This window comes from Salvelinus namaycush, chromosome 16 (assembly GCF_016432855.1).
Source record: "Salvelinus namaycush isolate Seneca chromosome 16, SaNama_1.0, whole genome shotgun sequence".
NCBI classification, from domain to species: domain Eukaryota; kingdom Metazoa; phylum Chordata; class Actinopteri; order Salmoniformes; family Salmonidae; genus Salvelinus; species Salvelinus namaycush.
The window spans coordinates 45377811-45393549 of NC_052322.1; the positions used below are offsets into that span (position 1 = coordinate 45377811).

At 45.8% G+C, this 15739-nt stretch overlaps 1 protein-coding gene across 2 annotated transcripts; it reads left to right on the forward strand.

Moving 5' to 3' along the window:
• The first annotated feature begins 661 nt into the window (after positions 1–661).
• LOC120061492 (kinesin-like protein KIF3B) lies at positions 662–15317 on the forward strand. 2 transcript variants are annotated; one of them, XM_039011339.1, is made up of 9 exons: positions 662–743; positions 2656–4105; positions 5580–5681; positions 5855–5977; positions 6191–6309; positions 6641–6757; positions 6968–7073; positions 8106–8314; positions 13602–15317. In XM_039011339.1, exons 2-9 carry the CDS (start codon positions 2708–2710, stop codon positions 13720–13722), a joined length of 2295 nt encoding a protein of 764 aa, XP_038867267.1. In that variant the 5' UTR covers positions 662–743; positions 2656–2707; the 3' UTR covers positions 13723–15317. The 2 variants fall into 2 exon arrangements, with proteins under 2 accessions (XP_038867267.1, XP_038867266.1); XM_039011338.1 differs by having other exon boundaries at positions 673–743; positions 2599–4105.
• The last annotated feature ends 422 nt before the right edge of the window (positions 15318–15739 follow it).

Sequence of the window (15739 nt, forward strand, 5' to 3'; positions counted from 1 at the left end):
CAGGATCTCAGTTCACCCTGTTGAACCCTGGGTGGAGAAGACTTCCAGTGTAATGTCCCTGTCTTACCTTTCTTCTTTAATACTGCGTAAATGGGACCTGGTGGATGAGGGTGTAAAATAACCCTCTCAGGAGTGCAGTAACGGATCCTGCAGATACTAGTTATAGTGGGAGGTTGACAGTCTTCCTCATCCATTCTTGTAATGTGCTCTAATAAGGCCAAAAGTAAATGTTTACTATACTTGTGTACAACATGATTACTGTGACTGTTTCTGATGTTTTCTTTCAGTTTTGAAGCTTTGTACCTACTAACTAGTATTATTACTCTTTGATGAAAATGACTGGGAACATGGCATTTATGCATTAACCCTGAAATGTGATGATGACTGAGCTTCCTGCGTGTGCACAGTGCAGATACATGGAAAAGATTCAGGCTTCACTGGTGATACATGTCTGTAGCCTAAACCAATTAATGCATGTCCTCACTTTTTAGATGTTCAATTTCTCTATGCATTTTTTGGAATAAAAATGTCCCAAGTTATATTGACACGATTTTGTACGATACATTTGCTCCAATTTATTATGAGGAAGAGGTCTTTAGCTGTTACATAACAGGACAAAGACACCGATTGGCTGCGATGTTAAAAGCCATAACCGGCACCTCTCCATTCCATCCGGGACACTTTTCTGGGATGCAAGGACGGCTGCTCTAATGGCTGACTGGGTGGAAGCGCTGGATTGACTGGTAACTAGCGGACAATGTTAATGTTGTCATGGATCTTGCATTATAGCTAGTTAACAATGTCACTGAGTTTCACCTTAATTGTGTGCTTGTTCTCGTAAACTGCACAAGGAGATGCCTCCCATCATCGAACTGCACTGTCTTGTCTACTGCCCTTTCTGAGAAAGGATGTGTTCTTTTCCGTTGCTAGGCCGTCCGATCGAGGTTGTTGGGGTGCTGTCCCGGTTCTTTGTAAACGAGCTGGCTAGCAAAATCACATTTTCTAATCTGTTTCCGGATGATGTGAACCTGTTCTCCAATTTGTTAGCTAGATATCTTATTGTTGCTATAATTGCCAGAATTAGCAAACCGAAAAGTCTTTGACAATTTTGTTATTTTGCCTGTGCACAGCGATGAACTGGCTAGCTAGCTTGTTACCGTCAATCAACTAACGTTAGCTAGCTAGTATCGGAAGTACCAGAGTTGATATATTCCGACGCTTTCACTAGTGAGCACTGACCGATAACTATCTAGCTAGCTTGCCAAGCTAACGTGACTTTGTGTGTGCCAATAACTCATGCCTTTTCAACGTTTTGCTAACGAAATTACTTAACGTTAACTACAGTAACTAGTTTAGCTAACCTAATTCTATGTTGTGTTCTTGCCTAGTTTTATTAACCAGTTAGCTAGCAGTGTAACTGAAAGCTCAAGCTGCTAGCTAGCTAAACGTCGCCGGCCAGCTGTGTTGTTTTTTAGCTTGCTAACTACACTACATTGCCAAAAGTATGTGGACACCCCTTCAAATAAGTGGATTGAGCTATTTCAGCTCCCGAGGGGCGCAGCTGTCTAAGGCACTGCATCTCAGTGCTAGAGGTGTCCCTGGTTTGATTCCAGGCTGTATCACAACCGACTGTGATTGGGAGTCCCATAGGGCAGTGCACAATTTGCCCAGTGTCGTTAAGGTTTAGCCGAGGTAGGCCGTCATTGTAAATTATATATTTTTTCTTAACTGACTTGCCTAGTTAAATAAATTAAAAACGTTGCTGGCTGGTGTATAAAATCGAGCACACAGCCATGCAGTCTCCATAGACAAACATTTGAAGTAGACTGGCCTTACTGAAGAGCTCGGTGACTTTCAATGTGTCACCTTCATAGGATGCCACCTATCCAACAAGTCACTTTGTCAAATTTCTGCCCTGCTAGAGCTGCCCCGGTCAACTGTAAGTGCTGTTATTGTGAAGTGGAAATGTTTAGGAGCAACAACGGCTCAGCCGCAAAGTGGTAGGCCACAAGCTCACACAAGCTAAATAATAGTCTGTCCTCAGTTGCAACACTCACTACCAAGTTCTAAACTGCCTCTGGAAGCTAAATCAGCACAATAACAATTCCTCTGTACACAAAGCAAGGTCCATACAGAAAATATTTGTTGATATTGGTGTGGAAGAACTTAACTGCACAGAGCCCTGACCTCAACCCCATCGAACACCTTTTGTAATTAATTGGAACGCTGACTGCAAGCCAGGCCTAATCCCCCAACATCAGTTCCTGACCTCACTAATGTTGTTGTGGCTGAATGGAAGCACATCCTCGCAGCAATGTTCCATCATCTGGTGGAAAGCCTTCCCAGAAGAGTGGAGGCCAACTCCATATCAATGACCATGATTTTGGAATGAAAAGTTCAACAAGCAGGTGTCCACATACTCTTAGCCATGTAGTGTAGCTGCTAGCTATCGGTCTGAAAACGTTGTAGCCAGGAAGCTAGTTTGATGCACAGTGCACAAAGTTCTTCATAATCACAGAAAAAAACATGAACGAATCGTGTTGGCAATAGCTATTTGAAAATAATCATATGTGTTTAAAAAAATATACATTTTTACAGGTTCTGATGCTGGCATCTCTGATATTGTGAACTCTTGACTCTGTACAATACTTGAAGGAAAGAAACACAAGCCAGGGGGACAAGGCCAGTTTGTCTGGGGACCGTCACGATGTCTAAGACCAGAGAGTCAGTCAAGGTGGTGGTCCGCTGTCGACCCATGAATGAGAAGGAGCGGGCAGCCAACTTTGAGAGGGTGGTGCAGGTGGATGTGAAGCTGGGCCAGGTGGCCGTTCGAAACCCCCGGGGGGCTGCAGCCCACGAACACCCCAAGGTCTTTACATTTGACTCTGTGTACGACTGGAACTCCAAACAGGTAGATCTCTATGATGAAACCTTCAGGCCCCTGGTAGACTCTGTCTTACTTGGTTTCAATGGGACCATATTTGCATACGGCCAGACAGGTACAGGAAAGACTTACACTATGGAGGGGGTGCGCAATGACCCAGAGAGAAGGGGTGTAATCCCCAATTCCTTTGAGCACGTCTTCACACACATCTCCCGCTCCCAGAACCAGCAGTACCTGGTGAGGGCCTCGTACCTGGAGATCTACCAGGAGGAGATCAGGGACCTGCTGTCCAAGGACCAGTCCCGCCGGCTGGAGCTGAAAGAGAGGCCAGACACAGGTGTATACGTCAAGGACCTGTCCTCCTTCGTCACTAAGAGCGTACGAGAAATAGAGCACGTCATGAACGTGGGGAACCAGAACCGCTCAGTGGGCTCCACCAACATGAACGAGCACAGTTCCCGATCACATGCCATTTTCGTCATTACCATCGAGTGCAGCGAGCTGGGCGTCGACGGAGAGAACCATATTCGAGTGGGCAAACTGAACCTGGTGGACCTGGCTGGCAGTGAGAGGCAGACCAAGACAGGAGCCCAAGGAGAGCGCCTGAAGGAAGCCACCAAGATTAACCTGTCCCTGTCAGCCTTGGGGAATGTCATCTCTGCCCTAGTGGACGGCAGGAGTACCCACATCCCCTACCGCGACTCCAAGCTCACCCGCCTGCTACAGGACTCCCTGGGGGGCAATGCCCGCACAGTCATGGTGGCTAACATCGGACCAGCCTCTTACAACGTGGAGGAAACACTGACCACGTTACGCTACTCAAACCGGGCCAAGAACATTAAGAACAAGCCCCGCGTCAACGAGGACCCTAAAGATGCTCTGCTCAGGGAGTTCCAGGAAGAGATTGCTCGGCTCAAAGAGCAGTTAGAGAAACGCTCAGGGAAGAAGAAGAGGGGGGTTGGAGAAGCTGGGGATGAACTAGAAGAGGACACAGAGGATGGAGAGACGGAGGAGGATGATGGTGTAGAACCATTTGATAAAGTGGGTGCAGATTATTGGCGTGTACAGCAGGAAAAGTTGGAGAGGGAGCGGAAGGCCATCATGGAGGATCACAGTCTGGTGGCGGAGGAGAAACAGAGGCTGCTAAAGGAGAAGGAGAGGAAGATGGACGCCCTGAAAAAGGAGCAGGAAGCAGGCGAGATGCTGACTGCCAAAGTCAAGGTGAGGAGACTACATTCTGGTCCTTTTCACCCCAACATTCTCTTTTTCATTCTATACAGTACCCGGCAAAAGTTTGGACACATCTACTCATTCAAGGGTTTTTCTTTATTTGTACTATTTTCTACTTTGTAGAATAATAGTGGAGACCTCAACTATAGAATCATGTAGTAACCAAAGAAGTGTTAAACAAATTAAATAAAAATGATATTCAAAGTAGCCACCCTTTGCCTTGATGACAGCTTTGCACACTCTTGGCATTCTCTCAACCAGCTTCATGAGGTAGTCACCTGGAATGCATTTTAATTAACAGGTGTGCCTTGTAAAAAGTTAATTTGTGGAATTTCTTGCCTTAATGCGTTTGAGTCAATCAGTTGTGTTGTGACATGGTAGGGGTGGTATACAGATGATAGCCCTATTTGGTAAAAGACCAAGTCCATATTATGGCAAGAACAGCTCAAATAAGCAAAGAGATATGACATTCCATCATTACTTTAAGATATGAAGGTCAGTCAATGTGGACAATTTCAAGAACTTTGAAAGTTTCTTCAAGTGCAGTCGCAAAAACCATCAAGCGCGTTCAGAGGAGACTGCGTGAATCAGGCCTTCATGGTCGAATTTCTGCAAAGAAACCACTACTAAAGGACACAAATAATAAGAGACTTGCTTGGGCCAAGAAACACGAGCAATGGACATTAGACTAGTGGAAATCTGTCCTTTGGTCTGATGAGTCCAAATTTGAGATTTTTGGTTCCAACTGCCGTGTCTTTGTGAGATGCAGAGTAGGTGAACGGATGATCTCCGCTTGTGTGGTTCTCACCGCGAAGCATGGAGGAGGAGGAGGTGTGATGGTGGGGGGGTGCTTTGCTGGTGACACTCTGTGATTTATTTAGAATTCAAGGCACACTTAACCAGCATGGCTACCACAGCATTCTGCAGCGATACGCCATCCCATCTGGTTCGCGCTTAGTCCCACTATCATTTGTTTTTCAACAGGACAATGACCCAACATGCATCCAGGCTGTGTAATGGCTATATGACCAAGAAGGAGAGTGATGGAGTGCTGCATCAGATGACCTGGCCTCCACAATCACCTGACCTCAACCCAATTGAGATGCTTTGGGATGAGTTTGACCACAGAGTGAAGGAAAAGCAGCCAACAAGTGCTCAGCATATGTGGGAACTCCTTCAAGGCTGTTGGAAAAGCATTCCAGGTGAAGCTGGTTGAGAGAATGCAGTGTGTGCAAAGCTGTCATCAAGGCAAAGGGTGGCTACTTTGCAGAATGTGTTTAACACTTTTTTTTACTTTTTTTTTTTTACTACACGATTCCATGTGTTAATTCAGTTTTGATGTCTTCACTATTATTCTACAATGTAGAAAATAGTTAAAATAACAAAAACCCTTGAATGAGTAGGTGTGTCCAAACTTTTGACTGCTATTTTGTGTTTCCCTCACACCTCTTGTGTCCTCTCCCAGGCGATGGAGAGTAAGCTTCTGATGGGCGGGAAGAACATCGTGGACCACACCAATGAACAACAAAGGATCCTCGAACAGAAGAGACAGGAAATCGCTGAACAGGTAATATGTATGGATGGACTTTTATTGATGGAGAGAATTGAACACTCAATAGACAATCTTAATAGTATTGATTTGCCATCTGATGGGAAGAGTTCAATTATTTATGTGAGTAGTGTTCTTTGTGGGATTACACATCCTTGCCCTTCTTACTGAGAGGATGTGTGTGTGTGTAGAAACGCAGAGAGAGGGAGATGCAACAGCAGGTGGAGAATCGTGACGAGGAGACCCTGGAGTTGAAGGAGACATACAGCTCTCTACAACAGGAAGTAGACGTCAAGACAAAGAAGCTGAAAAAGGTCGATGAGGAACTGTATCAAAATAGTGCATTTGATTCCATAGAAAACTGTCCTTTATGTTGTCAGTTTACTAGAGTTAAAAGGCGATTGTGGCATGCACAATGTGCTCAGTTTTCCTTGGCGCTTGGTACGTTTGTTTGTTACACTGAAACCATGGTGTCATCTCCTCTTGTGCTCTCTGCCTCATTATACCTCTGATTCTTCTCCCCTCAGCTTTTTGCGAAGCTACAGGCAGTGAAAACTGAGATCTATGAGGTCCAGGAGTTGCACATCAAGGAGAGACAGGAGCTGGAGCAGACCCAGAATGAGTTGACCAGGGATCTCAAACTCAAGTATGGACCCTGCCAGGCCACCAACCAGCACACATCTCTCATTTCTCACACACTATATATATATATTTATATATATATATAATATATATAAAAGATCAATGTTGTCTATTTTGGTTGTTCCCCTCTGACAATGAGCACATTCCTGGAATAAACATGAGTGATTTAGCTTTGGCCTTGAATATCAGGAAGGAACATGGAGAGTTGTTCTAGATTAGGTATTATACTGCGGTTCCCCCCCCCCCCCCCCCCCATGACTGCCTAGGCATCCTCCTATTATCAATGTTAGTATCCTCAGGCCGTTAAGAGGTGACCTTGTTATTCTGTCTGCCAGGCATCTCATCATTGAGAACTTCATCCCCGTGGAGGAGAAGAATAAGATTGTGAACAGGGCGTTCTTGGACGAGGAGGACGACCACTGGAAGATGCGTCCCATCACACGCATAGAGGAGTATGTGCAAATTAATTATGCAGTAGTAGTTAGATATACACATGGTCAAATATGCGTACAAAACATGCTGCAATAATGCATACATGTACAGGGTTTGACCTAAGTGGTTGGCAAATCCCTCGTGTAGGAAGGAACACATACAATTTGTATGCCTTTTTGATAACCCTCATAACAAATGATATGGCTGTCTTTTTGATAACTCTCTCTCAGTGACCAGCAGATGATGACCAGGCCAGTGTCAGCGGTGGGCTACAGAAGACCCCTGAGCCAGCACGCCCGCACGTCCATGGTGATAAGGGCTGATGTCAGATACAAGGTATGATCTTCTTTATTCTCTCTGTCCCTCTCCCCTCCCTCTGCGCTCTGTCCCTCCCTCTGCTCTCTGTCCCTCTGTCTTCTCCGCTCCCTCTGCTCTCCCTCTCCCCTCCCTCTGCTCTCTGTCCCTCCCTCTGCTCTCTGTCCCTCCCTCTCCCCTCCCTCTGCTCTCCCTCTCCCCTCCGTCTGCATTCTGTCCCTCCCTCTGCTCTCTGTCCCTCTGTCTTCTCCCCTCCCTCTGCTCTCCCTCTCCCCTCCCTCTGCTCTCTGTCCCTCCCTCTGCTCTCCCTCTCCCCTCCCTCTGCTCTCTGTCCCTCCCTCTGCTCTCTGTCCCTCCCTCTCCCCTCCCTCTGCTCTCCCTCTCCCCTCCCTCTGCTCTCTGTCCCTCCCTCTGCTCTCTGTCCCTCCCTCTGCTCTCTGTCCCTCTGTCTTCTCCGCTCCCTCTGCTCTCCCTCTCCCCTCCCTCTGCTCTCTGTCCCTCCCTCTGCTCTCTGTCCCTCCCTCTCCCCTCCCTCTGCTCTCCCTCTCCCCTCCGTCTGCATTCTGTCCCTCCCTCTGCTCTCTGTCCCTCTGTCTTCTCCCCTCCCTCTGCTCTCCCTCTCCCCTCCCTCTGCATTCTGTCCCTCCCTCTGCTCTCTGTCCCTCCCTCTCCCCTCCCTCTGCTCTCCCTCTCCCCTCCGTCTGCATTCTGTCCCTCCCTCTGCTCTCTGTCCCTCCCTCTCCCCTCCCTCTGCTCTCCCTCTCCCCTCCCTCTGCATTCTGTCCCTCCCTCTGCTCTCTGTCCCTCACTCTCCCATCCCTCTGCTCTCTGTCCCTCACTCTCCCATCCCTCTGCTCTCTGTCCCTCCCTCTGCTCTCCCTCTCCCCTCCCTCTGCATTCTGTCCCTCCCTCTGCTCTCTGTCCCTCCCTCTCCCATCCCTCTGCTCTCTGTCCCTCTGTCTTCTCCCCTCTCTCTGTCCCTGGTGACTGTGACTCACGCCTCGGCCTCTGAGTGGTAGCAGTCCCCCCCCCCCCCTCTGTCTGTTTCACCAGGCTGAGAATATCCTGATGCTGGAGATGGACCTGCCTGCTCGGACCACTAAGGAGTATGAGGAGCCGGTCATAGCGCCCACGGTAGCAGCAGCGTTGGAGGATGCTCTGCGGGAAGAGGATGCGATCCAGGTGGATGCCTCTGGGTTCCACAGCAGCCTCGGACCCACCCAGACCACCAGCACTGGGGCAGTCAAGAAACCAAAGTCTGGGTAAGGCGCTGTCCCATTCCGTACAAATCATCAAATTTGTATTTGTCACAGGCTTTGAAAAACAACAAGTGTAGACTAAAAGTGAAATGCTTACAAGGGGGGGGAATGTAAATAGAAAAATAAAATAAGGAATAAATACACAATGAGTAATGATCACTTGGCTATATACACGGGGTACCAGTACTGAGTGGATGTACAAGATATTTGAGGTAGATATGTACACTATATATACAAAAGTATGTGGACACCCCTTCAAATTAGTGGATTTGGCTATTTCAGCCACACCCCTGTTGCTGACAGGTGTATAAAATCGAGCACACCACCATGCAATCTCCATAGACAAACATTGACAGTAGAATGGCATTACTGAAGATCTCAGTGACGTTCAACGTGGCACTGTCATAGGATGCCACCTTTCCAACAAGTCAGTTTGTCAAATTTCTGTTAGACTGCCCCCGTGAACTAAGTGCTGTGAAGTAGAAAGGTCTAGGAGCAACAACGGCTCTGCTGCAAAGTGGTAAGCAACACAAGCTCAAAGAACAGTACCGCCGAGTGCAACACTCACCACTGAGTTCCAAACTGCCTCTGGAAGCAACGTCTGCACAAGAACTGTTTGTCGAGAGCTTTTTGAAATTGTTTTCCATGGCCGAGCAGCCGCACACAAGCCTAAGATAACCATGTGCAATGCCAAGCGTTGGCTGGAGTGGTGTGAAGCTCACCGCCATTGGACTCTGGAGCAGTGGAAACGCGTTCTCTGGCGTGATGAATCACCCTTCCCCATATGGCAGTCCGATGGACAAATCTGGGTTTGGCTAATGCCAGGAGAACACTACCTGCCCCAATGCATAGTTCCAACTGTAAAGTTTGGTGGAGGAATAATGGTCCGGGGCTGTTTTTCATGGTTTGGGCTAGGCCCCTTAGTTCCAGTGAAACGAAATCTTAATGCTACAGCATACAATGACATTCAAGATTTGTTCTGTGCATTAATATGAATGGTTTTGGAGTGAGATGTTTGACGAGCAGGTGTCTACATACTTTTACTAATGTAGTGTACATACAACTATAAATAAAGTGACTAGGCAACAGGATAGATAATAAACTAACCGCATCGTATGTGATGAGTCAAAAGAGTTGGTGCAGAAAGGGTTAATGCAGATAACCAAATAACTACCCGGACTAACTATTCAAATCAAACTTTATTGGTCACATACACACATTCTTAGCAAGTGTTATTGTTGTGTAGTGAAATGCTTGTGTTCCTAGCTCCAACAGTGCAGTAGTATCTAACAATACACAAATGTAAAATAGAATAAAGAAATATATAAATATTAGGATGAGCAGTGTCGGAGTGGCATTGACTAAAATACAGTAGAATACAATACAGTATATACATATGAGATGAGCAAAGCAGTATGTAAACATTATTAAAGTGACTAGTGTTCCATTATTGAAGTGGCCAGTGATTCCATGTCTATGTATATAGGGCAGCAGTCTCTAAGGTGCAGGGTTGAGTAACCGAGTGGTAGCCGGCTAGTGATGGATATTTAAGTCTGATGACCTTGATGGAAGCTGTTTTTCAGTCTCTGTCCCAGCTTTGATGCACCTGTACTGACCTCGCCTTCTGGGTGAACAGGCCGTGGCTCGGGTGGTTGTTGTCCTTGATGATCTTTTTTGCCTTTCTGTGACATCGGGTGCTGTAGGTGTCCTGGAGGGCAGGTAGTTTGCCCCCGGTGATGCATTGTGCAGACCTCACTACCCTCTGGAGAGCCGTACGGTTGTGGGCGGAGCAGTTGCCATACCAGGCGGTGATACAGCCTGACAGGATGCTCTCAATTGTGCATCTGCAAAAGTTTCTGAGGGTCTTAGGGGCCAAGCCAAATTTCTTCAGCCTCCTGAGGTTGAAGAGGCGCTGTTGCGCGTTCTTCACCACACTGTCTGTGTAGGTGGACCATTTCAGATCGTCAATTACGTTTACACCGAGAAACTTGAAGCTTTCCACCTTCTCCACTGCGGTCCTGTTGATGTGGATAGGGGCGTGCTCCCTCCACTTTTTCCTGAAGTCCACGATCAGCTCCTTCGTTTTGTTGACATTGAGGGAGAGGTTATTTTCCCTCACCACCTCCCTGTAGGCTGTCTCATCATTGTTGGTAATCAGGCCTTCTACTGTTGTCATCTGCAAACTTGATGATTGAGTTGGAGGCGTGCATGGCCATGTAGTCATGGGTGAACAGGGAGTACCGGAGTGGACGGAGCACCCACCCTTGTGGGGCCCCTGTGTTGAGGATCAGCAAAGTGGAGGTGTTGTTTCCTACCTTCACCATCTGGGGGCAGCCGTCAGGAAGTCCAGGACCCAGTTGCGCAGGGCGGGGTTCAGACCCAGGGCCTCGAGCTTAATGATGAGCTTGGAGGGTACTATGGTGTTGAATGCTGAGCTATAGTCAATGAACAGCATTCTGACGTACAGTTGAAGTCGGAAGTTTACATACACCTTAGCCAAATACATTTAAACTCAGTTTTTCACAATTCCTGACATTTAATCCTTGTAAAAATGTCCTGTTTTAGGTCAGTTAGGGTCATCACTTTATTTTAAGAATGTGAAATGTCGGCATAATAGCAGAGAATGATTTGTTTCAGCTTTTATTTCTTCAGCCACACCAATGTGTCAGAGGAAACGCCGTACAGCTGGCGATCGAGGTCAGCTTGCAGGTGCACGGCTCTGCCACAAGGAGTCGCTAGAGCGCGATGGTACAAGACAATCCCGGCCGGCCAAACCCTCCTCTAACCCGGACAATGCTGGGAAAATTGTGCGCTGTCTCATGGGTCTCCCGGTGATGGCCGACTGTGACACAGCCTGGAATCGAACCCGGGGCTGTAGTGAAGCCTCAAGCACTGCTGCGCCACTTGGAAGGCCCAGCTGCAGAGGGCCCATGCCAAATCTTTTCAGACTCCTGACAACTGTTGGTGTGTGTGTGTGGACCATGATAATTCCTTAGTGATTAGGTGTTTTAATCCCAGGGTCCTTAGCTAGTGCTGAGCTTGGAGAGTAATGGACAATGGTGTTGACTACAGCTCAGCCTTCAATGAACAGCATTCTAACGTGTCCCTTTTTGTCCAGAAGGGAAATGGAAGTGTGGAGTGCAATCGAGATTGTATCATCTATGGATCTGTTGGGGCGGAATGCGAATTGGAGTGGGTCCAGGGTGTGAGCCATAACCAGCCTTTCAAAGCTTTTCATGGCTAGAGATGTAAGTGCTATGTGGCGATAGTCATTTAGACATGTTACCTTGGCTTTCTTGTGCACAGAGACTCTGGTGGTCTGCTTGAAACATGTAACTATTACAGACTGAGTCAGGGAGATGTTGAAAATGTCAGTGAAGACACTTGCCAGCTGGTCAGTGCATTCTGAGTTCTGGTAATCCGGCTGGCCCTGCAGCCTTGTGAATGTTTAACGTGTTTAAAGGTCTTCCTCACATCGGCTACGGAGAGAGTGATCACACAGTTGTCCGGAACAGCTGGTGCTTTGTTGCTTGCCTCAGTGTTGGTTGCCTCAAAGCGAGGTATTTAGCTCGTCTGGTAAACTCGCGTCACTGGACAGCTCGCGGCTGGGTTTCCCTTTGTAATCCATGATAGTTTGTAAGCCCTGCCACCTCTGAGCGTCCGAGTCGGTGTAGTAGGATTCGATCTTGGTCCTATATTTACGTTTTGCCAGTTTGATGGTTCGTTGGAGGGCTTTTATGATGCTGATAAAGATGGCACCTCTACAGACGGTCCCTAACTGAGCATTCGCATTCTCTCAAGATGCTGAAGGAAAGAAATCAAATATTTCTACTCCTGTTTCCAAGTAATAATTTTGCTGTAAGAAGTAATGCTTAATTCTGCAGTAGTTCTTTAATATTAAGGCTATGTGAGTGGTTTTATATACCTACAGTAAGTGTCCAGATTTCTGTTTCCATTCAACCCATCTAAACAGAAGGCTACAGTTCCCTTGACATGCCATAAGCCTATTTGAAGTCTCTGTATAGTGATTATCGAATGTGTACAGCGCCTCACAATCATCACACATAACAACATAACACTGCTATCATCTTAAAACCACGTTACCTGATCTTTCCCAAACATGACTTTTCTGGCCCTCCCTTCTCCCCCCCCCCCCAACTCTTCATTTCACAGCTTTTCGCTTATTGAATTAAACTCCGACATTGTCCTTTTTGCCTCCATGGATTGAAGTGAATGTTTTCTGTCTGTATCTAAAAGCGATTGGTGTGAAGGCTATTTGCACGTACACTTAGGCCCTCAAGATTAGGCTTACGCACTAATACCAGGCAGCCTAAAATAATGGAAGAAAAACCTCAATGTAGGACATAGATATGAATTATGCATTTCTGGATGTGTTTTTTTTATTTTTATGGTATTGTTTTCTCATCCACCCTCCCCTCATCCACACAATATTTCATGACCCTAAACCAGTCCGCCCCGCGGATATAACCACGGGGACTGCGAGTTATGAGTCAACCCATACGTCACTAGTCTACGGCTTCTCATGGGGTATTCTAACTCGGCTGAGTAGAACCTCGATATTTTTTTATTTTTTTTATATATAAGAGATTGCACACCAGTTAACAAAGAGACACCCCCCCCCCCGATCTTCCCTGACGTCACCATTCTGTCCTGCCAAGATTTATATTGCCCTTGTTCAGCTACAACTCTGAGAAACATAGGATATTACAGTTCTTTAGGTCCCGTTGATAAGTCTCATCCAGTTTATTCTCCAGTGGGTAGAGGTGACCTATCTGTTCTCTGACGTAGTCTCCTCCTCCTGCGCACTGGCCTCCTATAGCGCCGTCTCCTCCTCCTTTGAGTGTTGGGGATTTGGGCCTGGTCTGCGATAATCCATGTCTTTCACCTCCGACTCATTGAAGTAGAAATCTTCGTCGAAATCGAGGTTAGTGATCGCTGTTCTGATGTCCAGAAGCTCTTTTCTGTCAAGAAATGATGGCGGCAACATTATGTACAAAAAAACGTTACGCTCGCCGCAAAAAAATAGCACAATTGGTCAGGAGCCGTAAAATGGTCACTTCCCTCCAATGCCATTCTGGGTTTTGTCCTTTAGTTATTTCAGTAGGGAGGGTTTCTGCCTGTTTAGTGTCACAGGTCTACTCGATACCACAGGGTTTATAAAGCAATAGTCATAAGCAAATTTAGAAGCCATCCAATGATGTTTCCACATCAGTACCCCCCCCCCCCCCCCCCCCCCCAAAAAAATAACGTTATCTTCTCTTCCAACCAGCCGACCTAAAACGGGTAAGAAGACTGGCACCCCTACTTCTCGCACCCCCAACTCTCCATACAGCCCCTCCAGCCCAGGACATCCTTTATACCCTCAATCCCGTGGGCTGGTGCCCAAGTGATAACTCCACACATTTCCTGTTTTTGGACCCAAAATTGAAGACTGCTTTTTGTTTTGTTTTTCTACTGACTGCAAATCAGTCTGCAAGAGAAAGTGACGGAGACTCAAGACTGATTCAAGCACTTTTATTTTTTATATATATTTTTATTTTACCTGAGACCATAGCTCTTATCATTTTTTCATTTTTTTAAAGAGATTTGTATCTACCTTACCAACCCACATGGTTACTGCAGTGCAGTACAATACTATGCCATCTGTGTGTGATGTTCCAGAGACAAGCAGTTGAGTACTACCTTCCCTTTAAGTCTGGCCTAAGTCTTATGGGTCCCACACATGTTCTTAATGTAAACAGATAAGGATGGTGTCGTCTAGACCAATCCTTTTTTGAGCTCTAGTTCACTACTATGCATGTGTCCTCCTGGGCCCCTCCTAGGTCTGCAGTGTGATGGGAGGAGACGTGGACATGGGGGGCTGGCGTCTGAAAGGACAGATTACACCTTGATCTCAATGCTTTGCTGTACATGTCAATGACATGGTGGGGGGAGTGTGTTTCTCTGTGCAGAAGTGGTTGTGTATGTCAATGTCCCTACTTTAGGTTTACAAGCTGTTATCCAGGTCTGTCTGTTACACAGTTGAGCTTTAATTCTCTGTTGTCCTCAATAAGTGGGGAGTGTTTTGTTTGTACTGCATGGTGAACTGACTGTACAGGCCGGAGGGTGAGGCACGCTGCAACACGTCATGTCACGTGGTCCGGTCGCTGCTGGAATCACTACATGCTGTTCTTCCTGGAGCACATATGATGACAGGCATATGGAAGAGGGGAACTAGAGGTCAACACAAGCCAAATCATCTATCAGGGTTCTGAGGTGCCTTAGATTCTCCAGACTCTACAGACCTACAGCGGCTGGCTAAAGGAGAGGTAGGGAGCTGTATGTTGCCTCAACCTCATCTTTACCCACCTCCGATCTGGCTCTGAGTGTTCCTTGGAATCAACTGATTTGTGGTACCTTAAACTTTCTACCTATGTCAAAAGGCCTCAATCAAAATGGACGTAGCTTTCCTTGTATGTTTTGGATAAATACGCAGTCTTAATTCACTGTTTTTAAACCTGCATCTCTGAGCGTTGTCCCTACTCCCTCTTTGCTACTGCAGGGTTATACTACCCTGTGACAGTATATGTGTATAGAAAGTCCTGTATCACCTTTGCAGTTGTAAAAAATTAAATACTGAAAAGTTAAATTATAATCTTTTTTTTTTCATTTTTATACACAACTGTAGATTTTATTTTATTTTTTTGAAATATACTTTTTGGATTTGTATAATTTTAAGTGCACTTTAATGTTGTGTTTCTGACACGGTATGTGCATTTCAAATGGCTTTAGTTTTTTAGTTAAAAAAATATATATTTTAAGGTCAGATCAACTGTTGCACAATGTTTTATATGGGAAGGATGCGTTCTATCCTAAAATGTGATGTTCACTCAGATTCTGTGTTGAGACTTGTATGCATTTGGCATGATGGTAATCTTTATACAATGGTTAGCCCCTATTATTATTTTTAAATACTTCTGACCATATAAAGCTAACATTAATTCAGCATGATTTTTTGAAAATTCTTACGTCGCCATAGAATTTGGCATCTAAAATAAATCCCTACATTTTTATCCCGTTGTCATGTCACCGTATCTAAACTTTATAAGATGTTTGCTATTCATGAGCAGATTATTGTTTTTGACACATTTTAAGATAATGCACTACAATCGGTGTGACTGGCAACGCAGAAGTCCAACTTTTTAAACTTTTTTTTTTTTAATAAAGATTACGTAATTACACATTGTTCTATTTTCATTTAAATGAGTGAAACTGATGTGTGGTGGCGTTAGTGCTATAAATTATATGATCACATGCTCAACTTTAGCATAAATGGACTTTATTAACAGCAGTCAAAAAAGTACGGCTCAAATTCCAAAATAACATCCTTAAAACACGGTGCAAAAGTACAACACATATACATTTGAC